At 43.6% G+C, this 26,770-nt stretch overlaps 1 protein-coding gene across 1 annotated transcript in view; it reads right to left on the bottom strand.

The window, feature by feature from the left end:
* Positions 1-26,770, bottom strand: part of LOC142049488 (transcription factor RFX3-like) — a 257,779-nt gene that overhangs the window by 72,738 nt on the left and 158,271 nt on the right. Inside the window, exon 5 of the mRNA XM_075077249.1 lies at positions 5,123-5,197. Within this exon, the coding sequence (XP_074933350.1) occupies positions 5,123-5,197 (75 nt within the window). The remainder of the gene's footprint in view (positions 1-5,122; positions 5,198-26,770) is intronic.

The raw sequence follows: 26,770 nt of genomic DNA, 5'->3' as shown, positions 1-26,770 counted from the left end.
CTGCTGGAGGGCAGGAAGGCCCTACAGAGGGACCTGGACAGGCTGGATCGTTGGGCCGGAGCCAACGGTACGAGATTCAACAAGGCTAAGTGCCGGGTCCTGCACTTGGGTTACAACAACCCCATGCAATGCTACAGACTTGGGGAAGAGTGGCTGGAAAGTGGCAGAGAAGGACCTGGGGGTGCTGGTTGACAGCCGGCTGAACGTGAGGCAGCAGTGTGCCCAGGTGGCCAAGAAGGCCAACAGCATCCTGGCTTGTATCAGTAATAGTGTGGCCAGCAGGAGTAGGGAAGTGATTGTGCCCCTGTACTCAGCACTGGTGAGGCTGCACCTTGAATAGTGTGTTCGGTTTTGGGCCCCTCACTATGAGAAGGACAATGAGTTGCTGGAGCATGTCCAGAGAAGGGCAAAAAAAGCTGGTGAAGGGTCTGGAGAGCAGGTCTTATGAGGAGCGGCTGAGGGAATTGGGGTTGTTTGTTCTGGAGCAGAGGAGGCTGAGGGGAGACCTTATCGCTCTCTACAACTACCTGAAAGGAGGTTGTAGCGAGGCGAGGGTCGGTCTCTTCTCCCTAGTAACAAGCGATAGGACGAGAGGAAATGGCCTCAAGCTGCGCCAGGGGAGGTTTAGGTTGGATATTAGGAAAAACTTCTTCACCAAAAGGGTTGTCAGGCATTGGAACAGGCTGCCCAGAGAGGTGGTGGAGTCTCCATCCCTGGAGGTATTGAAAAGTAGGGTAGATGTGGTGCTTGAGGATATGGTTTAGTGGTGGACTCGGCAGTGATAGGTTAGCAGTTGGACTCAATGATCTTAAGGGTCTTTTCCAACCTTAACGATTCTATGAAAACCATATTTACTGTCTTTATTTGCATCATAATTCAAGAAATGCTTTTAAAAATAGGGAAAACATCCAGTAAGTTTGATCTGGGTTCCATTAATTTCTTCCAAAATCACTGAGGCTAGGAAAGAACAATTATTACAGCAAGATGCATGGAGGTCTTTTTTTTTTCACAGATTCAACAATAGATCCTTCTATTTGTCTTTCAGTAGTTTTGAAAATACCTCAGAACAATTAAGAAACATCAGGATAAGACTACCATAAGAGACAGATGCAAATCTCATTATTAGGAAGATATTTTCATAGAATCATAGAATTCTATGTTGGAAGGGGCCTTCAAAGATCATTCAGTCCAACTCCTGCCATGGGCAGGGATACCCTCAACTAGATCAGGTCACTCAAAGCCCCATCCACCCTGACCTTGAATACTTCCAGGGATGGGGCACCCACAACTTTTCTGGGCAACCTGTTCCATTGTTTCACCACCCTCATAATAAAAAATTTCCTCCATATGTCCAATCTAAATCTACCCTTCTTTAGTTTAAAACCATTGCCCTTTGTCCTGTCACTACAGGCCCTGGTAAAAAGTCTTTCTCCATCTTTCTTATAAGCCCTCTTTATATATTGAAAGGCTGCAATAAGATCTCCCTGGAGCCTTTTCTTCTCCAGGCTGAACAACCTCAACTCTCTCAGTCTTTCTTCACAGGAGAGGTAGGTGTTCCAGCCCTCTGATCATTTTCATGGCCCTCCCCGGACCTACTCTATCATACTCTCTGACACTGATGAAGATACTAAATGGTATTGGTCCCAGTACAGACCCTTCAGGGACACCACTCATTACTGATCTCCATTTGGACACAACCACTGACTGTAACTCTTTGGACATGGCCATCCAGTCAGTTCCTTATCCATCTCACAGTCGATCCATCAAACCCATATCTCTCCAATTTAGTGGCCAGGATGTTGTGGGGTACTGTATCAAAGGCTTTACAGATGTCCAGGTAGGTGACATCCGTAGCTCTTCCCTTGTCTACCAATGCAGTCACTCCATCGTAGAAGGCCACTAGATTAGTCACCCACGATTTGCCCTTGCTGAAGCCATGTTGGCTGTCTCTAATCACCTCCCTGTCATCCGTATGCCTCGACGTATCTTCTAGGAGGATCTACTCCATGATCTTTTAACCAGTGCACGACACAGGACATACAGTTTTCTGATGTAGAAAAGCTTGTCCTTTAATTCTTATTGTTTTCAGTGTGAAGATTATGGACTTCCTTGTCAGATTCAAGGCAGACTTATCAAGTCTTTGTATATCTAAGTTTTAAAACAGGTTTTTTGCATTTTCAAAAAAAACCTGTCATGGTTTTAGCTGGGATAGAGTTAATTTTCTTCACTCTAGCTGGTATAGTGCTGTGCTTTGAAATTAGCATGGAAAAAAAAAACCTGTTGAGATAACACACAGATGTTTGGGCTGTTGCTGGGTAGCGCTTGTACTAGTCAAGGACATTTCTAGCTTCCCATGCTCTGCTGGGTGCACAAGAAGCCGGGAGAGGAGGGGGCACAGCTAAGAGAGCGGATTCAAACCAACCAAAGGGATATTCCATATCATGTAACGTCATGCTCAGTATGTTAAATGGGAGGGGCTGGCCGGGGGAGGAGGAGGCAATCGCGGCTTGGGGACGGGCGGCGTCGGGCGGCGGGTGGTGAGCAGTTGTATCGTTCGTGTTTCCGTGGTTTTTTTTTTCCCCTTTTTTCCCCTTTACCTTCCTCTTCCATTTTATTATATTAACATTATTGTCATTATTATCATAATCATTGGTACTATTATTATCATTTTATTGTAATCATTAAACTGTGCTTATCTCAACCCACAAGTTCTTTTGCTCGTCCAATTTTCTTCCCCATCCCACAGGGGTGGGGGGGGGAAGTGAGCGAGTGGCTGCGTGGTGTTCAGTTGCCAGCTGAGGCTGAACCACGACAGTCTATTTTTTGGCGCCCAACGTGGGGCACGAAGGGTTTGAGATAATAACAGTTGCTGGTCACAGCATTGATTCATCTGCTCTCGGTATTAGTTTGTCCAGTCTTTACCATGCTGATTGTAAAGTACATGTTAAGACTTGCTGTTGGTTTTGTCAGTTTGCTGTGCTCTGCAGTGATTAGAGATGTTTTGCCTAGGAGACTTGTTATTAAAACACTGGCCTTGACTGTTATCAGTTATTTGGGTCTTGCATGGAAGCCGTTACTGTACTTCGGCTACCACCTCATGGAGACAATTAGCAATTATACCTCCTCCTCTGAGAGGTTTTTTATGGAGGAAATACAGAATGGCACCTTAGCTACCATCTTATATAATGTCTCCTCCTTCATTACAACAACTTTTCAGTATCTTGAACATCCTTGTGTAGTCAAGATACATCTGTTGACATTGCTTTGGCAGATGGTGTCAGTTCTGTCCAAGGTTAATAAGCAATTTAAGAATATCATCCAGAGATCTGCCCCAAGGCTCAATAGCTATGCGTAGCAGGGTATGTGGGATAGTATGGGCAAATGCCTAAGATGGTGGGCACCCCCAGTGTTGTGGGACTTCACCCCTGAACAAGTGCAGAATCCTGAAAAAGTAGTAGAATATTTGGAGGAAGTTTGTTGTGACCCTGGCAATTCCAGAGAGATACAAATCACTGCCATGTGCTGGGGCCTGGCTTATGCCTATCGAGCCCTATTTAACACTATTCAGTACCCCCAAGGGAAAGAGAAGGGAGCTACTCCAACCCCCGTGACAAGCACTGCGGCCACTCAAACCCCCAGGACAGACACTGCAGCTACTCCAACCCCAGTGACAAGCACTGCGGCCACCCAACCCCCCACGACGGATACTGCAGCTACTCCAACCCCAGTGACGAGCACTGCAGCCACCCAATCCCCCACGACAGATACTGCAGCTCCTCCAACCCCAGCAATGAGCACTGCGGCCACTCAAACCCCCACGACAGATACTGCAGTGTTCAGTTGCCAGCTGAGGCTGAACCATGACAAAACCACAAATCTCATCCATTTAATTATGACAGTAAAATAATTTTAGCATATTTGTAGGTTGTCTTAACATTGAAACAATTATTTTAAAAGCATCCAAATTGATTGAAAATCCTTCACATTTTACAGCATTCAGTTTCCCTCACCCAATTTTAGCATTTTCTAGGAAAAGTAAATTCTCTTCCAAGAAATTGTACTGGCTCCTGCTGTCTTTTTCTACCATGGTGATAAAGTTTCACAAAAGAATTTTGGTTTTCACCTCCATATTACCACATTCTTGGAGGGGCGGGGATGTCAACAAATCAAAATAAGTGTATAGCCTCTACCCAATATACTCATACGTTCATATCACAATCAATATTTACATTTCTTTGGTAAAGGAATACAAGAACCTGAAAAAAATATGTAAGTTTATGTTGGTTAGTAAGGCTAAAAAGCAATAAGGATGCAGTATGTATAGAAATTTAGCAACATTAAAAAATACAAAACTATTTATACCAACTGAAGAGAAAAACATGTTGTTTACATAATATTTAAAGAAAGACCATCCCTGTTTAAAAACAAACTGAAGATTAAACTTTGAGCCTTTCTCCTTTACCTAAAAGTTCTATTTAATGGCTTTACCACTATATTTGCAACCATCTTTTTACGCAAACATCTTCAGCTTTCTCTTATGGAAGATTCCGGACTACAGGATTTGCAAAGACAGAACAAAGCAGGAGGTAGAAGTATAAAACATATTGGAGACTAACAGATTGTTTAAATTTTTTCAATCTCATCAAATGGATCTTCAGAATTCTTATCATATAATAAACTTATTCAGATTAATAGAAATATTTAAAAAGAAATCTAAATAATATTTTTTTATTCAAAGTGTGTGCTGCTTCTTTCCCCCTTCACCTGCTCCTAAATTATTATTTTGGGTACTCAAATTGTAGAAAATTATTTTAAAATGTCAAACCTAGACTAATCAAGAATTATTTTATTATTATTTTTACATTTACATTAGGACCTGCAGAACAGGCAAATATGTTAAGCTATGTTAACACAACACAGAACCTAGAAAACAAATGCATTCTGCAATATCTCATGACACTTAACCTGACAAAATATAGTGACAGAAGATGTAGATTACAAGCAACTAAAATGGAAAGATTAAAAGCAAAAAGTAGCAATAAATTAAAACAAACATTTAGACACAGGCTAAGCATGCAGAACAAGCAACAGATTAGCTTTCATGAAAGAAGAGAAAACTTACATGGCTGTTGAGAAGAGAGCTTCTGTGAGTAGAAAGACCATCAGACTTTTGCAGTGTCTCAATCGCCATTTCAATCTGATAATAGATGTCATTAAAAAAATGACTCAAGACAAGACAGTAAAAAAGGCTGATCAGAAAAATTCTGATAGATTACCTTAAGTTCAACAGAAATATCGAGTTCAGTCATGGCTAAGGGATATTTTCTACTTAAAGGCTCCTCATTCTGAAGTCCCCATGAAGGCAAACCTCCTCAGTTAATTCAGGGAGGCATTTTGCTTGCATATATATGGCAGGATCCCACTTTCAAAGCCCAATTTACCTTCCTCCCTGCTCATGAAATAAGAGAAGTGGATTTACCAGGAAACTACATTGCAAAAAGTAAAAATTACTGAACAATCAATGTTTTCAATAAAAGAAGAAAAATCCCAGAATAAAATCCTAAGAAAAGCCTCAACATTTCTTCCTCCAAGTATTTGAGAAAGACCTGTGCACACTTTGAATATGAATTAGAAACAAAATTTCTGCTCTCTGCAACCATGGAGTGAAATCTCAATCGTTCAGTAGGTTTTGTGCCATTAGCTTCATTGGACAGGATATCACTCCTACAGCCTGTCAGAGCATTCTTTTAATATCCAGAACTCTCAAAGCAAATGAAAATTGGAGGTTTACACAGACAGCAAAATCCATCCTTTAAAAAAGAAAAAAAAATCAGATGGGTTCAGAATAATACTTTTAAAAGAAAAAAATATTATATACCACTAATTACACAGTAGCATTACTGCTAATACAAATGTGTGAAGACAACCATACCGATTCCAATTCTTCCCCCCATACTAATACATCTTTTGATTAATTCTATACAAGAAAACTACATTCTAACTGTAGTTTATCTGCAGAGCTAGAATAGCAAAAACGTTGAAAGTTATAAAGACAATGGGATGTACAGTAAAATAAGGCACATAATTAGCCACATTAAATGGAAAAACCACAAAAGCAATGGAAAACCATCTGTACATTTAAATCAACCTATTCTCCCTGTAGACAGTTTTTAAATAGGTCCTCCCTATCCTTCTTTAATTATTACAGTATTATCCAAAGATTTTATGCTGGTAAATTACACTACTAAAATGAGTTCATTCAATGTACAGCACAAAACTGGAAAATTTTTCAGATTATATTTCAATTAGTGCATAAATGCAATTTGCTTTCCCCATTTTATAAGCTAATCAAATAGTATTTTTACTGTAGGAATTCTCAATGAAGAAGGAAGTCTTTCTTACAACTGTCTAATATTAGAAATATAAGCATTTTATAAAAGCATGCAAGTATCTGATTAGTATGTAAGAAAATATACTTCAATACTACAAAAATAATCTTTAAATCCAGATTTTTTTCTTGCTTCAGTGGTAAATAGTCAAACTATTCAATCAGACAGAAAAAGTAAAATTTAAAAGGATACAGTACGCTAACAACAAAAAGGATAAGATTTCATCATACTAAGACCAACTTACTGTATACTTCAACCATAAAGTCTCCCATCTTAACATGACATTATAACGTTACATAATTTGAATCATAATTCTGAATCTTACTCCACTGTATGACAATACCTTATCTACAGCAGTGCTACAGGACTGAAGTCCTGCCTCCTACTTCTGGTTCCAGCTACTACACTACCCTCAAACTTCACTGAGACAAGTTTTTCTGGCCTGTTCAAAGAACCAATGCTTTAAAATTGTAAATTAAGAAGTTTTTATGTATATATATGTGTGTGTGTGCGTGTATATATATAGAAACACTTCCCTGCTTTGGCAACAACATACCATTACAGTTGAGGGAACAAGGCACTGGGGAAAATATATAAAAATAGGTCCCCTATTGACATGGTTTTGGCTGAGAGAGAGTTAATTTTCTTCACTGAAGCTGGTATAGTGCTGTCTTTTAGATTTGGTATGAGATTAACAATAACACACTGATGTTTTAGTTCTTGCTAAGTAGTGCTTATACTAGTCAAGCACTTCTCCAGCTTCCCATGCTCTGCCAGGTGCACAAGAAGCCGGGAGGGGAGGGGGCACAGCGAAGAGAGCAGATTCAGACTGGCCAAAGGGATATTCCATATCGTGTAATGTCATGCCCAGTATGTTAAATGGGAGGAGCTGGCCGGGGGAAGGAGGCAGCAATAGCGGCTCAGGGATGGGCAGCGTCGGTCAGTGGGTGGTGAGTGGTTGTATCGTTCGTGTTTCTGGTTTTTTCCCTTTTTCCCTTTTCCTTTTTATTACATTATCATTGTTATCATAATCATTTTTATTATAATTATTATTTTAATTATTAAACTGTTCTTATCTCAACCCACAAGTTGTTTTTTTTCTCTTTTGCTCTTCCGATTCTCTCCCACATCTCAGAGGGGTGGGGGGAGCGAGCGAGCGGCTGCGTGGTGTTTAGATGCCGACTGGGGCTGAACCACGACAGTCCATGTTGGCGCCCAACATGGGGCATGAAGGGTTTGAGATAATAACAGTTGCTGGTCACAGCATTGATTCATCTGCTCTCGGTATTAGTTTGTCCAGTCTTTACCATGCTGATTGTAAAGTACATGTTAAGACTTGCTGTTGGTTTTGTCAGTTTGCTGTGCTCTGCAGTGATTAGAGATGTTTTGCCTAGGAGACTTGTTATTAAAACACTGGCCTTGACTGTTATCGGTTATTTAGGTTTTGCATGGAAGCCGTTACTGTACTTCGGCTACCACCTCATGGAGACAATTAGCAATTATACCTCCTCCTCTGAGAGGTTTTTTATGGAGGAAATACAGAATGGCACCTTAGCTACCATCTTATATAATGTCTCCTCCTTCATTACAACAACTTTTCAGTATCTTGAACATCCTTGTGTAGTCAAGATACATCTGTTGATATTGCTTTGGCAGATGGTGTCAGTTCTGTCCAAGGTTAATAAGCAATTTAAGAATATCATCCAGAGATCTGCCCCAAGGCTCAATAGCTATGTGTAGCAGGGTATGTGGGATAGTATGGGCAAATTCCTAAGATGGTGGGCACCCCCAGTGTTGTGGGACTTCACCCCTGAACAAGTGCAGAATCCTGAAAAAGTAGTAGAATATTTGGAGGAAGTTTGTTGTCACCCTGGCAATTCCAGAGAGATACAAATCACTGCAATGTGCTGGGGCCTGGCTTATGCCTATCAAGGCCTGTTTAACACTATTCAGTACCCCCAAGGGGAAGAGAAGCCCTTTCTATCTAAAAAGACAAAGACAAGGAAAGTGACAAGCACTGTGGCCACTCAAACCCCATGACAGACATGCCAGCTACTTCAACCCCGGTGACAAGCATTGCAGCTGAATCAGAGGACCAACCCATGCCAGTGTCAGTCACCCCTATACACAAGAAGAAATCTTGGAAGAGAAAGTCAACTCGGTTAGATGATGGAAGAGCAGGGCCATCACGAGGAGAGGAGGAGGAAGAGGAAGAACTGATACAATAAATGGAAACTACCTGACCCCTATCCTTGAGTGAGTTGCAGGATACGCAAAAATATTTCGGCCATCGTTCAGGTGAGCACATTGTCACCTGGCTGCTCCGATGCTGGGATAATGGGCGCAGCAGTCTAGAATTAGAGGGGAAGTAAGCCAAACTACTCAGATCCCTCTCTAGGGAAGGTGGCATTGACAAAGCAATTGGAAAAGGGGCACAAGCCCTCAGCCTCTGGAGGCGACTCCTGTCTGGTGTGAGAGAAAGGTACCCCTTCAAGGAAGACATTGGATTTTGCCTATGAAATGGATGACCATGGAGAAAGATATCCAGTAGCTGAAGGAAGTAGCCATGCTTGAGGTGATATATAGTTACCTACACAATCTACAGTCATCCAAAGACCCAGATGAAGCCCAGTGCACATGACCCATGTGGCAGAAGCTTGTACGGAGCGTACTATCATCATATGCAGACTCATTTGCAGTAATGTCCTGGAAAGATGACGGAGCACCAACACTGGCGGAGGTGATTGATAGACTCCGGGATTGCAAAGCAAATATCTCTTCCTCCCTCATCTCGGCTGTGGAGAAACTGTCCCGGAAGGTCCAGCAATTCAAAGAAGATATGCCCTACTCCCCACCAGTATGGACCAGTATCTCGGCCATTAGGAGTAAGTGTCCCTTTGCTCAAAGGAGAGGATACACACGACAGGGCACCCTATGGTTTTTCCCGCGTGACCACAGAGAGGACATGAAGAAGTGGGATGGAAAACCTACCTCGACCCTAGAGGTATGGGTACGTGAGCTGCAAAGAAAAACAATCACTCAGAGGGGTTCTTCCAGGAAAGCTGCTGCTCCAACTTCCAGTAGGCAATTCCCCAGACAGAGGAGCAGAAGTGCTGATTTTCTTTCTGATCTTAATAGAGACACTTGTGATTCATATTTATAAGGAGTGAGTGACGAACACTATGATCAGGAATAGAGTGGCCCTGCCTCCAGTCAGGTGGAGGAAAGGGATAACCGGATTTACTGGACTGTGTGGATTAGATGGCCTACAGGAGTATAAAGCTTTAGGGGACACTGGTGCACAGTGCACCCTAAAACCATCAAACTATATAGGGGCAAAACCCACCAGTATTGCTGGAGTGCGTCGCTCCATGTATCCTTGGCATAAACTACCTCAGGAAAGGGTATTTCAAGTACCCAAAAGGGTACAGGTGGGCTTCTGGTGTAGCTGCCTTGGAGACAGAGAGAATTAAACAGCTGTCTACCTTGCCTGGCCTCCCAAAGGACCCTTCTGTTGTGGGGTTGCTGAATGTGAAAGAATAGGTGCGAATTACCAGGACAACACTGCTCTGGTGGCAAAATCGCAACAACCGAGACTCCCTGATTCCCATCCATGTGCTTATTCGTCAACTGGAGAGCCAAGGAGTCATCAGTAAGACCTGCTCAACCTTCAACAGTCCCATATGGCCAGTGCAGAATTGTAATGGAGAGTGGAGGCTAATACTAGACTATCGTGGCCTCAACGAAGTCACGCCGCCATTGAGTGCTGCTGTGCCAGACATGCAAGAACTTCAATATGAACTGGAGTCCAAGGCAGCCAAGTGGTATGCCACAATTGATATCGCTAATGCGTTTTTCTCTGTCCCATTGGCAGCAGAGTGCAGGCCATTTTCCTTTTACTTGGAGGGATGTCCAGTACACCTGGAATCGACAGCCCCAGGGGTGGAAACACAGTCCCACCATTTGCCATGGACTGATCCATAATGCGTTGGAACAAGGTGGAGCTCCCGAACACTTTCAATACATTGATGACATCATTGTGTGGGGCAATACAGCAGAAGACATTTTTGAGAAAGGAGAGAAAATAGTCCAAATCCTTCTGAAAGCTGGTTTTGCCATAAAACAAAGTAAGGTGAAGGGACCCGCACAAGAGATCCAGTTCTTAGGAATCAAATGGCAAGATGGACATCGTCAGATCCCAATGGATATGATCATGACAATAGCAGCCGTGTCTCCACCAACTAGCAAAAAGGAAACACAAGCTTTCTTGGGCGTTGTGGGTTTTTGGAGAATGCATATTCCAAATTACAGTCTGATCGTAAGCCCTCTCTGTCAAGTGACCCGGAAGAAGAATGATTTCAAATGGGGCCCTGAGCAACAACAAGCCTTTGAACAGATTAAACAAGAAATAGTTCATGCAGTAGCTCTTGGGCCAGTCCGGGCAGGACAAGATGTAAAAAATGTGCTCTACACTGCACCCAGGGAGAATGACCCTACCTGGAGCCTCTGGCAGAAAGCGCCAGGGGAGACCCGAGGTCGACCCCTAGGGTGTTGGAGTTGCGGATACAGAGGGTCCGAAGCCCACTATACTCCAACTGAAAAAGAGATATTGGCAGCATATGAAGGGGTTTGAGCTGCTTCAGAAGTGGTTGGTACTGAAGCACAGCTGCTCCTGGCACCCCGACTGCCAGTGCTGGGCTTGATGTTCAAAGGGAACGTCCCCTCTACAGACCATGCAAGTGATGCTACGTGGAGTAAATGGGTTGCACTGATCACCCAGCGGGCTCGAGTAAGAAACCCCAGTCGCCCAGGAATCTTGGAAGTGATTATGGACTGGCCAGAAGGCAAAGATTTTGGAATATCACCAGAGGAGGAGGTGACACGTGCTGAAGAAGCCCCACTCTATAACAAACTGCCAGAAAATGAGAAGCAATATTCCCCATTCACTGATGGGTCCTGTTGTCTTGTGGGAAAGCACCGGAGATGGAAGGCTGCTGTATGGAGTTTTATATGACAAGTCACAGAAACTGCTGAAGGAGAAGCTGAATCGAGCCAGTTTGCAGAAGTAAAGGCCATCCAGCTGTCCTTAGACATTGCTGAACAAGAAAAGCGGCCAGTGCTCTATTTCTATACTGACTCAAGAATGGTGACATATGCACTGTGGGGCTGGTTACAGCAGTGGAAGCAAAACAACTGGCAGCGCAGAGGCAAGCCCATTATTATTTTTACTTGGTGGGCCCATGACACCTCAGGCCATCAAGGGAGAGATGCAACATACAGGTGGGCTCGTGATCGAGGGGTGGACTTGACCATGGTCGCTATTGCGCAGGTTATCCATGAATGTGAAACGTGCGCTGCAATCAAGCAAGCAAAGCGGGTAAAGCCTCTGTGGTATGGGGGATGATGGCTGAAGTATAAATATGGGGAGGCCTGGCAAATTGACTATATCACACTCCCACAGACCCGCCAAGGCAAGCGCCATGTTCTCACCATGGTAGAAGCACCCACCGACTGGCTAGAAACATATCCCGTGTCCCATGCCACCACCCGGAACACTATCCTGGGTCTCAAAAAACAAGTCCTGTGGCAATATGGCACCCTAGAGAGAACTGAGTCAGACAATGGGACTCATTTAGAAAATAACCTCATAGACACCTGGGCGAAAGAACATGGTAGTGAGTGGGTGTATCACATCACCTATCATGCATCAGCCTCTGGGAAAACCGAAAGATACAGTGGAGTGTTAAAAACTACATTGAGAGCATTGGGGGGGGGGTGGGGGGGGGTGTGGGTGTGGGGGGGTGTGGGGGGTGGGGGTGGGGGTGTGGGGGTGTGTGTGTAAAACTTGTGTAAAAAAACTTGTGTGTAAAAAATAAATGCTGGCATGCCCATGTAGCAAGAGCCACCTGTTTAGTCAACACAAGGGGATCTGCCAATCAAGCTGGCCCTGCCCAATCAGAACCCTTACGTACTGTGGAAGGGGATAAAGTCCCTGTAGTGGACGTCAAAAATGTGCTGGGCAAAACAGTCTGGGTTATTTCTGCCTCAGGCAAAGGCAAACTCATTCATGGAATTGCTTTTGCTCGAGGGTCTGGGTGTACTTGGTGGGTGATGCGGGAGGATGGAGGAGTCCGATATATGCCTCAAGGGGATTTGATTTTGGGCGAAAACAGCCAATGAACTGAATGGGATTATGTTAATTGCTATATAATGTTGCATGTCATCTCTTCTGTGATTGATATATGCTATATCAGTGATATCACAGTAGGAATCTTCCAAATTAATGGAGAATGAACTTTGATGAAAGGGAGCAAAGCACAGCCGTGATAGAACCAGGACTGACTTCAGCATGCAACAGTCCAACACCACACACAGGATTTTCCCTGCCCTGCAAGACTGTTACGATAGATGGAGCCCAAAGTCATGGACTGAATGTACTCAGTGGACTTTGTTGTGGATATTTGTGGATGTTTCACATACATTTTACAGGGGTGGTCCGTAGACTAAGGGAATGGTAAGTGATAACTGCATATTTTATGAAAGGATGGGAGGGGGTGGGGGTGGTTATTGAGGTTGTATTGGATAGTTTGGGACCTTAGCATGATGTAAATGGTATGGAATAAGGGGTGGATACTGTCATGGTTTTAGGTGGGATAGAGTTAATTTTCTTCACTGTAGCTGGTATAGTGCTGTGTTTTGGATTTAACATGAGAATAATGTTGATAACACACTGATATTTTAGTTGTTGCTACATAGTGCTTATACTAGTCAATGGCTTTTCCAGTTTCCCATGCTCTGCCAGGTGAACAAGAAGCCGGGAGGGGATGGGGCACAGCTAAGAGAGCAGATTCAGACTGGCCAAAAGGATATTCTATATAGTATGACATCATGCTCAGTATATAAACTGTGGGGAGTTGGCATGGGGAAGCAGCGATCATGGCTCGGCAACTGGCAGCATCAGTTTGCAGGTGGTAAGTGCTTGCATCACTTGTTGTTTGTTTGGCTTTTTTCCCCTCCCCACGTTTCATGTCTCGATCTCTCATTATTTTCCTTTTCATTATGTTATTATTATTATTATTATTATTATTACTACTACTACTACTACTACTACTGTTTTATTTTAATCATTAAACTGTTCTTATCTCAACCCATGACTTTTCTTACTTTTGCTCTTCTGAATCTTTCCCCATCCCATTGGGGTGGGGGGAGTGAATGATTGGCTTTGTGGTGGTTAGTTGCTGAGTGGTGCTAAACCATGACACCTATATTCCCACTGAAAACAATATATCCATGGCCACAGATCCATAGATTTTTAAACCAGAGATTGGTATTATCCTGAATAGTGTTGTTTTTTAAAAAAATTGTAGCCTTGACATTTTGGAAAATTTTTGAAAATCAATGTAGCATTTTATATTCTACACATATAGAAATTAATTAATTTCATTCCTTACATTTCTAAGGACAAGCAATCAGAAGTTACAGGCATATTTATAGCTGGAGTGCTAAATGACAAAAAAACCCCAACCACATCCATGTGTTTGAATGTGTGATCAGTTATACATTTCTTCTAAAAGACTAATTCAATATGGAAAGACATCATCTATTAAAATGTTTTGACTGATAACTGAAAAAGTTTAGAATTCCCACAGCAATCCCAAACAAACCATGTTCAAAATATCTGCATTACTAATTACTATTGCATATATTTATCAGTGCATCTATTAATATAAACATTGGGGGAAAATTACAGCATGATAATTATGGGAACTGTGATTTTAGACTTCTCTGTCAGTTCACTCAGTTTGCCACCTAAAATGCTAATTTATTATCTGCCATAGTTATTAATGGCTATGAAGGGTATAACTTTTCTGTGGATAATAAATTCAAACTGTGATTATTATATATGTCAACTTAATTCTACAATGTTCAATCTTTATGCAATCTTAACTGTTCCTGTTAGTTTAAGTGTTATTGTCATTAACATTTTATCATATACACTCATGTCTCAGATGCCATTATGGTATATACACAGAGCAACACTTAACAAGCCCAAATTCACTTTGAAAAACTGCCTTCCTAAAAGTCAATAACAAAGGAATATTACTTTCTTCATGATTCAAGTAATTGACACAAAATACTTAAGTTTTTCTGAGGAGGTCAGGACATAAGGAAAAAAAATTCCTCAGAAGTTTAAGCTCTGAGGTACTGAAATTAACATGGACATCCTCCAATTCATTACCTATATTCTACTGCATTTCTAAACCTCTCTTCACTGACAGCAAAACAGGCTGCTTTTGGTGATATCTTAAAGTTTAAGACATTTGCTGCCTCGTATCTAAAAGTCATCCATGTCTCTACACAGGCACCTATTCTTTATCTGCTTCCTTTTATTTTTATCTGCTATCTTTAGCACCTTTTAAATTCACCTGCTTCAAAAATTTTGCCATTGTAGGCTTTAAACCAAGTGAAATACTGAACAAGTTTTCACCAAGTGAAGAAATTCATAATTGTGAAGAAATTACTAATTCATCAAATGTATATTAGAAAAATTAAATTTAGCACAGCTAATTAAGCCTTAAGGGTACTAGTGATAACTGTGTTTGCTGTTATAGCTTTTCCTTGTAACAATTGTTACTTTCTCATTGAAAATCCTAAAAGAAAGGTCTATACATGTCACTATAATAATCAAGTGCTATATGATAAGTGGATGAGAAATCCAGAGTGTTTTCCACTTATATTTCAAAACAGTGCATTCATACAAATGCTGCTGTCCTCTGAAGAGCTACTCATGCCAGAGGGTTGAATTGGGCAAAAAACTTGCCTAGAAGCAGAGACTTGAAAATGAAGCGTCAGTGACCATATAAAGAGAACTCACAGATCCAGCTTTAACACCCAGAAGTATATGAAAGATTCTCTTGAAAGTCCTCACAGACTAAGCAACTGTAGTAGAGCTTTTACTATGTTATATCAAATGTTGCTCAAGAGAATGAAAAAGTAATTGAAAGACAGAAGAAAAAAAAAAGCAATTGTTTTAAGAATTTTGGAAAAAAAGTTTTGTATATATACACAAAAAGATCATAAAAAGATGTAAAATGTCTGATATTTTATATATGCAACTTTAAAAGAACTCAGAAAAGCTTTAGAAGTGTTTGTATTGGACTAGATGCACAAACATCAGGAGGTAGCTCATATTCAGAGGAGAACAAGAGAGAAAATTAATTACTGGAACAGTGCTGGCTACTTCAGTAAGAACACGAGTCATCTAATGAAAATATTGACATTTATGGGAATCCACAGACAGAGTTAGACATAGTGGTGTCTGCTACTGTATCACTTTTCATAATGTTTTGTTTACCTTCCAAAACAAAACACTGTAATATATTTATAATAATTAAGGAGGAGACAGACAAATTCAAGAAAATAATGACCTCCAAAATTCACACTTTTCCCAGCTGGAATGTTTAATTAGGCTGAGGAGTTCTTTTCTGTCCCTAATCAGATAGGAAAGCTGGGAGAAATGAACAGGGGCCCTAATTATGTTTGTTTCCTGATGTCAATATGAAGGTATTTCAGATGCTATGAGCATCCATTACATTTCATCATAAAATAAACACATCACCGTTATCTCCAGTAGTCTGAATGTGCATAGGGTATGCATATTGACTGATGAATATAAATCTTTCTTATGATCAGAAAACAACATAAGGGGCCAGCATATGGAGCAGAAGCATACATAACATCCACGACTTGGTAAAAGTTCAAATGACAATTCACTGTCCATTTTTATCTTCCTTGCTGGATATTTCAAATGGCTGGTCAAACCATCAATTCCACTCTTTCTCTTGGATCCATCCCCTTTTTATAAATCAAGCAGTAGCTTGTATACCTCACCTTTCTCATACACTTGAGATTCTAAACCACTGAGCTGCCCTGTAGTTGATCTGCCAGATATGGTACAGACTCAAAAATCTCCCCAAAACCTTGTCAAGCTTATTTAGGATTTCTAGAACAGGCACGCTCCACTGAACTCCTAAAAAACACATAGCAAGAGCCATACACTTCCACAAGAGTTAGTCTCACCAGGAAATCAGGATTGAGAAACAAAACAGGAAGTTCAGATAATTATTTTTTAAAATTCAGAAAAAAAATATGACAACACAGAGTTGGCAAGAAATTAACTGCCACTTTTAAAACCAACTGGCTATTTAATTAGACACACAGGAATCCACTCCTCTAGAAAAGTGCTAGCACCATGCCACTGAGAATTGGACTGTTATGATGGCAGTCAGTGGCTAGTTGTGTTTGACCTACTTTACACATTTGCACAGAAAAAAAGAAAAGGAACAGACATAAATTAACCTCAGGGATTCAGAGGGATCTCAAATATCAAATTTTGAATACCTCAGAAACAAAACAGTCATTGTGTTCCTTTGGCCAATTTTTAATAATGGGAACAATACAGTCAAATGTATTTTAATTACAACAACATTGCAACTTGATTTCTGTTATACTTCTCTACTGAAAATTATTAAATCAATTTCATCAGAGCATTCCATAAGACTGCATTTGGTTTATGTGGCAAGGGTTTCATAGATGTAGGGGGGTGCAGGGATGGCTTCTATGAGAAGACACTAGAAGCTGCCCCCATGTCAGACAGAGCCTGTTCCAGCTGACTCCAAAACAGACCCACTGTTGGCCAAAGCTAAGACAATCAGTGACATTGCTAGTGCCTCTGTAATAACATATTTAAGAAAGAGTAAAAAATGCTGCACAGCAGCAGCTGGGAGAGAGGAGTAAGAATATATGAGAGAAACAGCCCTGCAGAAACTAAAGTCAGTAAAGAAAGATGGAAGGAGGTGCTCCAGGTGCCAGAGCAGTGATTCCCCTGCAGCCGCTGGTAAAGAACAGGGTGACGCTGGTTATACCCCCGCAGCCCATGTAGATCCACCATGGAGCAGATATCCACACTGCACACCATGCTGGAGCAGGTGGGTGTGCCCTGAAGAAAGCTGCAGCCCATTGAAAGGAGCCCACAATCAAGCAGGTTTTCTGGAAGGACCTGTAACCTTGTGGGGGACCCACACTGGAAGAGTCCATTCCTAAAGGACTGCACCTCATGGAAAAGACCCATGCTGGAGCAGTTCTTGAAGAGCTGCAGCCTGTGGGAAGGACCCACATTGGAGAAGGCAACACCACCACCGCTCTGGGCAACCTGTTACAATGCCTGACCACTCTTTCAGTAAAGACATTTTTCCTAATATCCAATCTAAACCTCACTGATGCAGCTTGAAGCCATTTCCTCTCATTCTATAACTAGCGACTCAGGAGAAAAGACCAATACCCACCTCACTACAACCTCCTCACAGGTAGTTGTAGAGAGCGATAAGGTCTCCCCTCAGCCTCCTCTGCTCCAGAATAAAAAAAAAACCCAGCTCCCTCAACCTCTCCTCATAAGACATGCTCTCTAGACCCTTCACCAGCTTTTTTGCCCTTCTCTGGACACGCTCCAGCAACTCATTGTCCTTCTCATAGTGAGGGGCCCAAAACCGAACACAATATTCAAGGTGCAGCCTCACCAGTGCTGAGTACAGGGGCACAATCACTTCCCTAATCCTGCTGGCCGCACTATTCCTGATACAAGCCAGGATGCTGTTGGCCTTCTTGGCCACCTGGGCACACTGCTGCCTCACGTTCAGCCGGCTGTCAACCAGCACCCCCAGGTCCTTTTCCACCAGGCAGCTCTCCAGCCACTCTTCCCCAAGCCTCTATCATTGGATGGGGTTGTTGTGACCAAAGTGCAGGACCAGGCACTTGACCTTGTTGAAACTCATAAAATTGGCCTCAGCCCATCCATCCAGCCTGTCCAGGTCCCTCTGTAGAACCTTCTTACCCTCAAGCAGATTGACACTCCTGCCCAACTTGGTGTCTTCTGCAAACTTACTGGGGGCGCACTCGATCCCCTCATCGAGATCATTGATAAAGATATTAAACAAGAGTGTCCCCAACAATGAGCCCTGGGGAACCTTGCTCATGACTGGCGCCAACTGGATTTAGCTCCATTCACCACAACTCTCTGGGCTCGGCCATCCAGCCAGTTTTTTAACCAGCGAAGAATACATCTGTCCAAGCCATGAGCCGCCAGCTTCTCTAGGACGATGCTGTGGGAGACAGTATCAAAGGCTTTACTAAAGCCCAGGTAGATAATGTCCACAGCCTCATCCATGAGGTGGGTCACCTGGTCATAGAAGGAGATCGGGTTGGTCAGGCAGGACCTGCCTTTCATGAACCCATGCTGACTGGGCCTGATCCCCTGATTCTCCTGCACGTGCTTGGTGAGCTCACTCAATATGTATCGCTCCATAATTTTCCCTGGTACCGAGGTCAGGCTGACAGGCCTGTAGTTCCCCAAAGCCGCCTTCTGGCCCTTTCTGTAGATGGCTGTCACATTAGCAAGCCTCCAGTCATGTGGGACCTCCCCTGTTAACCAGGACTGTTGAGAAATTACAGAATCCCAGAATCAAAGTTTGAAAGGGACCTCAGGGATCATCTAGTCCAACCTTTCTAGGAAGAGTGCAGTCTAGACAAGATGGCCCAGCACCCTATCCAGGTGGAGAGTGGCTTGGCAAGCTCCTCTGCCAGCTCCCTCACTACTCTTGGCTGGATCCCATCCAGCCCCATAGACTCGTGAGTGTCCAGGTGGAGCAGCAGGTCGTAAACTGCTTCCTCCTGGATTATGGGGGGTTTATTCTGCCATCCATCCCTGCCTTCCAGATCAGGGGGCTGAATACCCCGGGGGTAACTGGTGTGACGGTTAAAGACCGAGGCAAAGAAGGCATTTAGTACCTCAGCCTTTTCCTCATCCTCAGTTGCAATGTTCCCCTCTGCGTCCAATAGAGGATGGAGATTCTCTTTGGTTCTCTTTTTGTTGTTAATATATTTGTAAAAACATTTTTTGTTATCCTTTACAACAATGGCCAGGTTGAGCTCTATCTGGGCTTTTGCCTGTCTAATTTTCTCCCTGCAAGACCTAACAAGGTCTCTGTACTCTTCTCGTGTTGCCTGCCCCTTCTTCCAAAAGTGGTAGACTCTCCTTTTTTTCCTGAGTGCCAGCAAAACCTCTCTGTTCAGCCAGGCCCATCGTCTTCCCCGCTGGTTTGTCTTGCGGCACTTGGGGACAGCCTGCTCCTGCTCCTGCAAGACTTCCTTCTTGAAGAAAGCCCAGCCTTCCTGGACTCCTTTGCCCTTCAGGACTGCCTCCCAAGGGACTCTCCCAACCAGTGCTCTGAACAGGCCAAAGTCTGCCCTCTGTAAGTCCATAGTAGTGGTTCTGCTGACCCCTCTTCCTACTTCACCAAGAATTGAGAACTGAGTCATATCATGGCCGCTAAGCCCAAGAGCGCCTCTGACCACATCTCCCACCAGTCCTTCTCTGTTTGTGAACAGCAGGTCAAGCGAGGCACCTCCCCTGGTAGGCTCACTTACCAGCTGCGTCAGGAAGTTATCCTCCACACGCTCCAGGAACCTCCTAGACTGTTTCTTCTCTGCTGTGTTGTATTTCCAGCAGACTGCAGCTTCAATGGTCACCCCAGCTAGCTGGTGGATGTGCAAGCCTACCCGGCAGCTTGAGGTCTCCAAAGAGTTAGAAGGGCTTATTAGACAGTGCGTTGAGGTTGTTGGGGGCATGGTGGTAGAGATGAGGTGAGGGCTGCACTCTGCAGCAGACAGGAATTGGCTACCTAGCCAGGTTAGCCTGGGATGAGTGGAGGTAGCCACCCAGACAGAGCTTCCTGTTAGGGAAGCTGCTGTCCAGGTGGAGGGCTGCAAACACTGCACCCCTGCCTCCTGGGTGGAGGAGGGTGCAAGTTCTACCTGTGCAAGGTGTACTCTGGTGTGAGTCACTTCAGGCAGCAGGTGGAGGAGATGCAGGAGGAAGTTAGCATGCTATGCTGTATTAGGGAGGGTGAACAAGAAACAGTATTATTCGAGACTTTACAAGAAGAAATACTAGGGCCCTGTGGCACTGACCTCCAAGGACTACCAGACAAAGAGCTTTAGCAGTGAACAGACAACACCTTGGAGAAGGAGGCGCTATGGTCTCTGGTGACCCATGGGAACACGATATTGCTTCGCTCCCTTTCCTTGTATGTATCAACCAGCAACAGATACGAAGTCTTGGCAGCGGGTGACGCCAATGAGCACGATTCACAGGTAGAAACCGCACCAGCAGCACATACTAAAAGCTGCAAAAGGAAGTGGCGAGTGCTAGCACTGGGTGAGAGGCACTGAGGCACGCATCTGCTGACCTGATATACAGTCAAGGGAAGTTTGCTGCTTGCCAGGAGCCAAGATCCAGGATGACACAGAGAGACTGCCACAACTGGTTAAAAGTGCAGACTACTATCCCCTACTTTTCCATGTGGGCACCAATGCCATAGTAAAGAATAAGCTGGGCAAGATCAAGCAGGACTTGAAAGCCCTGAGGGCTCAAGTAAAAGGGACAGGTGCCCAAGTGATCTTCTCTATCCTGCGAGTCAGGGATAGGAATACAGGCAGAAGTTGATGCATCATGCAGATCAATACCTGGCCTCATGGCTGGTGTCATCGCCAGGGCTTTGGTTGCTCATGGGACGTTCTTCGATGAATGCAATCTATTGGGAAGAGATGGAATCCACTGATCTAGAAGAGGCAGGAGAATCTTCACCAACATATTGACTGACTTGTGCTTTAAACTAATGAACTTTGGGGGGTAGGGTCCACAGCTGTGACACCTGTATATCCATAAGCAACAGTGTAGATGAGCACACCTACAGACCCCCAGCAGGATATCTGTCTTGCTGGCCTTCCCCCTCATCCTTACCCATAAGCTCTCGGCCTTATAATCACAATTGCTGGACTCTATGCAATCGAAGCACTCCCTAACATATAGAGCCACCCCACCACCTCTCCTTCCTTGCCTATTCCTTCTGAAGAGCTTATAGCCATCCATTGCAGCACTCCAGTCATAAGAGTCATCCCACCATGTCTCTGTGATGGCGACTAAGTCATAGCTATCCCGCTGCAGAATGGCTTCCAGCTCCTCCTGTTTGTTGCCCATGCTGCGTGCATTGGCATAGATGCACTTGAGCTGGGCTACCGGTTTCACCCCCAACCCTGGTGCACCAACCCTAGGCTCCTCTCTAGTGGGCCTGGCTACATCCCCTTCCCCCTTTGAACCTTGTTTAAAGCCCTCTCGATGAGCCCCGCCAAGTCATGTGCAAGAATCCTTTTCCCCCTTTGAGATAGGTGAACTCCATCTGCCGCCAGCAGGCCCGGTGCCATGTAAATCTCCCCATGATCAAAAGAACACAAAATTCCACCAGTGACACCAGCCTCTGAGCCACGTTTTAATCAGATGAGTCTTCCTGTTCCTTTTCGTGTTGTGGACACCTGGTGGCTAGGTCAACCCACTGCAAAGAGTTATTTCAGGAATAATTTGTTTGTAACTAATACACTAAATATAACACACTTAGAGATAATATTGGTATGTGGTTTACTGATTACATATATTAAGAGGCAAAACTAGAAGCAAAAGACTAGGTGCTACAGAGCTGTTTAAATTTAGGGATTTTTTAACACAATTTAAAATAATTTTTTTAACACATCAAAAGCTAATGGCTGAAAGCTAGAGAGAAATAAGCAACATAAGCAGATGACGCCAGAATGTAAATGGTGCAAGTGTGTCTGACCTTAGTCTCATGGGAATTTTCTGGACATACAGTGAGGTCTGTATGGGGCTCACAGGGGCGGAGTAGGACATATATGTACTTCTATCTACTGTGCAGCACTGAAACTCATCTCTCTTTCTGGACGGGCTAGGGAGAAGCCATGATACTTCACCCTAGTCTTGGGGGACAGAGGTTAATGAGAGTACAAGACCCCCAAATCCCCATATCTTACCACCCCACTAGTTAATTCATAACTGACCAACATTTTTAGCAGTGGTAGTAACTGACTATTTGAATGACTGATTAAACAGATTATTCACCTTGTGTTTGGAAACCAAGACTGAATGCTTTTTTTTTTCACCAAACAAGTCACTGTGCTCAGAAGAAGATTTGAATAAAAATGTCAGGCCTGTATGATTAAAAGGTGAGACGAGTTCCTATGGTTAGTGATGACTGATGAATAACAGTGATTGCAGATCAATCCTAATGCTTGTTAGAAAAAAAAGAAGTAATGGATGGGAGCTCCTCCCTGGTTGACAAGCATAATATATTTTTAAATTTAATAACTATATACACTTTTTGAAAATTTTGACATTAGGAAACATACATACTATAATTCAAATTTTATCAGAACAGTCCTTAAGAGATTCACATATGGTAAAAAGTGCAGGGTGATTTAAATTCTATTATTTATAGGGTAGATAATTTTCTAATTAGTCTTTGCTGTAGCTGCCCATCCTCTGACAGTAACTGTCAGTGACCCACCCAGACTCATCCTTCAAGTAGGATACAACATGTAATATTATTTCAAATTGCCAACCAATTTAGGCAAGTTGCTTCTCCTACAATCTATGAGTAGAACTATCAGAAGGAACTAAAATCTTATCAATATTACAACTAATTTGCTAGTTACAAAAATTTAAATTTTTAAGTGAAGGTGAATAAAGCAAAATGAAGTTGTTTGTTGTAAACGCTAAAACAGAACTAAATATTGATATGGCAAAAGTATCAGAAGTTATAATAAGCCCATGCCCGGTTCATTTTCATGTGAAAATTATCCAGAATTAATTAAAAATATTTGAACACATTTGCTGAGTATTACATTAGGAAGCAGGCCTGTCTACATATCATTGTGATCTCTTAAATTCTCTATATAAGTATGAAAAATATTATGATGGTGTAGATAGGATGAGGATTAAATGTGAAATGAGCTCTAGATATTTCAGGTACAATGCAAAGGAAAACTAAATTGCTGTGTTGCTCTAGTTTGCCTGGTTTATTTATACCTTCCAGTAAATTTAAAACTGAATATGTGTTTGGCATCACAGTTTAAGCTGAACTGTTTAGGTTTCAGTTGACTCTTGCTTGTATGAGACGAGCCCTATATATCAAGAGCCTAAAATTAATTAGACATGTCAAGAACTAATTAGACATCTCAAGAGTGGTGGCAGCCTGGGCTGCAGTAGTGCCCTGGTGGAATTCACAATCTGGAAGGCTATGGGCCAGGCAAAAAGTAGAATCAGGACCCTGAATTTTAAGAGAGCAAACTTTGAGTTGTTTAAGGAATTAGTGGATGGGACCCCCTGGGAAACTGCCCTGAGGGATAAAGGAGCTGAACATTGCTGGCACCTTTTCAAGGACATTATTCTTAGAGCACAGGAGTTCTTGATCCCCACTTGTAAGAAATCAGGCAAGGAAGGCAGGAAACCAGCATGGCCCAGTAAGGACCTCCTAGTCAAACTAAAGTGCAAGAAGGAAATGCACTGGCAGTGGAACCAGGAACGTGTATCCTGGGAAAAATATAGGGACGCTTCCCAGAGCTGTAGGGACGGGATCAGGAAGGCTAAGGCACAGCTGGAATTGTATTTGGCAAGGGATGTGAAGAATAATAATAAAAGCTTCTACAGGTATGTTGGCCAGAATAGGAAGATTAAAGTAAATGTACCCCCCTGATAAATAGGACAGGAGAACTGGTGACAACCAACATAGAAAAGGTTAGGTACTCAGCAATGTTTTTTGCCTCAGTTTTCAATGAAAATCTCTCTTCCCACACTTCTCGAGTGGATGGACCTCAAGGCAGGGACTGGGGGAGCAAAGTCCCTCCCATCATAGTAGAAGATCAGGTTTGAGACCACCTGAGGAACCTGAGCATACACAAGTCCACAGGACCCAACAAGATGCATGCCAGGGTACTGAGGGAATTAGTTGACGTAGTTGCCAAGTCACTCTTCATTGTATTTGAAAAGTCATGGCAGTCAGACTACGTCCCCAGTGACTGGAAAAAGGGAAACATTGCACCCATTTTTAAAAAGGGTAAAAAGGAGTACCCTGGATATGACATAGCAGTCAGCCTCACGTCCATGTCTGGTAAGTTCTTTCTGGCACCCAATGTGGGGCTTGAAGGGTTCAAGATAGCGACAGATTTTATTGGAATGTGCTAGATCAAATTTATAGTTGTTATTAATGTTTAGCTATTAATTAGCAGGCTTCTGTGCTTGTCATGGGGCTTGTTTGTCTCACTGTATATTAAAGTCTACTACTTGTTAATAGCTGCTTTTTGCTTTTCCTGCTTGCTGTACTGCTTATCATCTTACTCTGCTGTGCCTGGGAACATTTTGATAAGAGCGATGGCAATGCACCTGGGCTGACAGATGGCCAGGGCATCGCTGCTGTTTCTGTACTGCTTTACTGGATAGGCCGGAACTCCAAAGTGAACTTAAGTCGAAGGGACTGTGACCTGTGGATGAGTCCATGTGGGAGCAGGTACATCTCAAAGCATCTCTGTCTGTGGATAAGTCTATGCCAGAGCAGGTATATATCAAAGTTTCTGTGGCCATGGTTAAGTCTGTGATGAAGGAGGTATACCTCTGAAGGGATTGTGGCCCAAATATAAGTCCACACTGGAGAAGGTACACCTTGAAGCATCTATGGCTGTGGATAAGGTTATCAGAAGTAGTCAACATGGATTCACCATTCAGGGAAGATCATGCTTGACCAACCTGATAGCCTTCTATGATGGTGTGACTGGCCGGGTCGATGAAGGGAGAGCAGTGGATGTTATCTGTCTCAACTTCAGCAAGGCATTCGACACTGTCTCCCATAACATCCTCATAGACAAACTAAGGAAGTGTGGGTTCGATGAGAGGACAGTAAGGTGCATAGAGAACCAGCTGAACAACAGAGCTCAGAGGGTCATGATCAACAGGGTAGAGTCTGATTGGAGGCCCGTCACTAGTGGTGTTCCCCAAGGGTCTGTACTGGGTCCAGTCCTGTTTAATATATTCATCAATGACCTGGATGATGGGATATGATGGGATAGAGTGTAACCTCAGCAAGTTTCCTGATGATACCAAGCTGGGAGGAGTGGCTGATATGCTGGAAGGCTGTGCTGCCATCCAACGAGACCTGGACAGGCTAGATTGCTAGGCCTAGGGGAACGTCATGAAATTCAACAAGAGCAAGTGCAAGGTTCTGCACCTAGGGGGGAACAACTCCATGCACTGGTACATGTTGAGGGTTGACCTGCTGGAAAGTGGCTCTGTTGAAAAGGACCTTGGAGTGCTGGTGGACAGCAAGCTGACCCTGAGCCAGCAATGTGCCCTTGTGGCCAAGAAAGCCAACGGTATCCTGGGGTGCATTAAAAGGAGTGTGGCCAGCAGGTTGAGGGAGATTATCCTCCCCCTCTACTCTGCCCTAGTGAGACCACATTTGGAGCACTGTGTCCAGTGTTGAGCCCCCCAGTTTAAGAACAACAGGGAACTGCTCAAGCAAGTCCAGCGGAGAGCTACCAAGATGATCAGGGGACTGCAGCATCTCCCTTATGAAGAAAGGCTGAGAGACCTGGGCTTGTTTAGCCTGGAGAAGAGAAGCCTGAGGGGGGATCTCATAAATACTTAGAAATATCTAAAGGGTGGGTGTCAAGAGGATGGGACTGGACTCTTTTCAGTGGTGCCCAATGACAGGACAAGGGGCAATGGGCACAAGTTGGAACACAGGAAGTTCCACCTAAACATGAGGAGAAAAAAACCTACTTTCCTGTGAGGGTGACAGAGCAGTGGAATAGGCTGCCCAGGGAGGCTGTGGAGTCTCCTTCCCTGGAGACACTCAAAACCTGCCTAGATGTGTTCCTGTGCCCCCTGCTCTAGGTGTACCTGCTCAAGCAGTGGGGTTGGACAAGATGATCTCCAGAGGTCCCTTCCAACCCCTAGCATTCTGTGATTCTGTGATAAGTCCATGCTGCAGAGGTACACCTTGAAGCATCAGTGGTTGTGCATGAGGTCATGCTGGATCACCTCAAAGCACGTGGCTATAAGCCCATGACAGAGCAGGTACTCCCCTGGAGGGACTGCAGCCATGGGAAAGGCCATGTGGAGCAGGTTCGCTTCTAAAGGGACTGTGGTTTTGGGTAAGGCCATGATACAGCAGGTATATCTCTGAAGGCATTGTGGCCCATGCAGAAGGCCACACTGGAACAGGTGCACCTCAAAGCGACTGTGGCTGTGGATAAGTCTATGCCACAGCAGGTGTACCCCTGGAGAGCCTGTGGCCCTTAGATAAGGCTCCACTTGGAGCAGGTACAGCCCTAAGGGACTGCAGTCTGTGGATAAGTCCAAGCCAGAGCAGGGGCAAGGGGAGAAGTTTATGGCAATGTTAAACCCTATGGTCTCGCCCAAAGAG

This window comes from Phalacrocorax aristotelis, chromosome W (genome assembly GCF_949628215.1).
Source record: "Phalacrocorax aristotelis chromosome W, bGulAri2.1, whole genome shotgun sequence".
Taxonomy (NCBI): domain Eukaryota; kingdom Metazoa; phylum Chordata; class Aves; order Suliformes; family Phalacrocoracidae; genus Phalacrocorax; species Phalacrocorax aristotelis.
The sequence above is the reverse complement of the archived record's forward strand: the minus strand, read 5'-3'. Positions and strand labels throughout refer to the sequence as shown.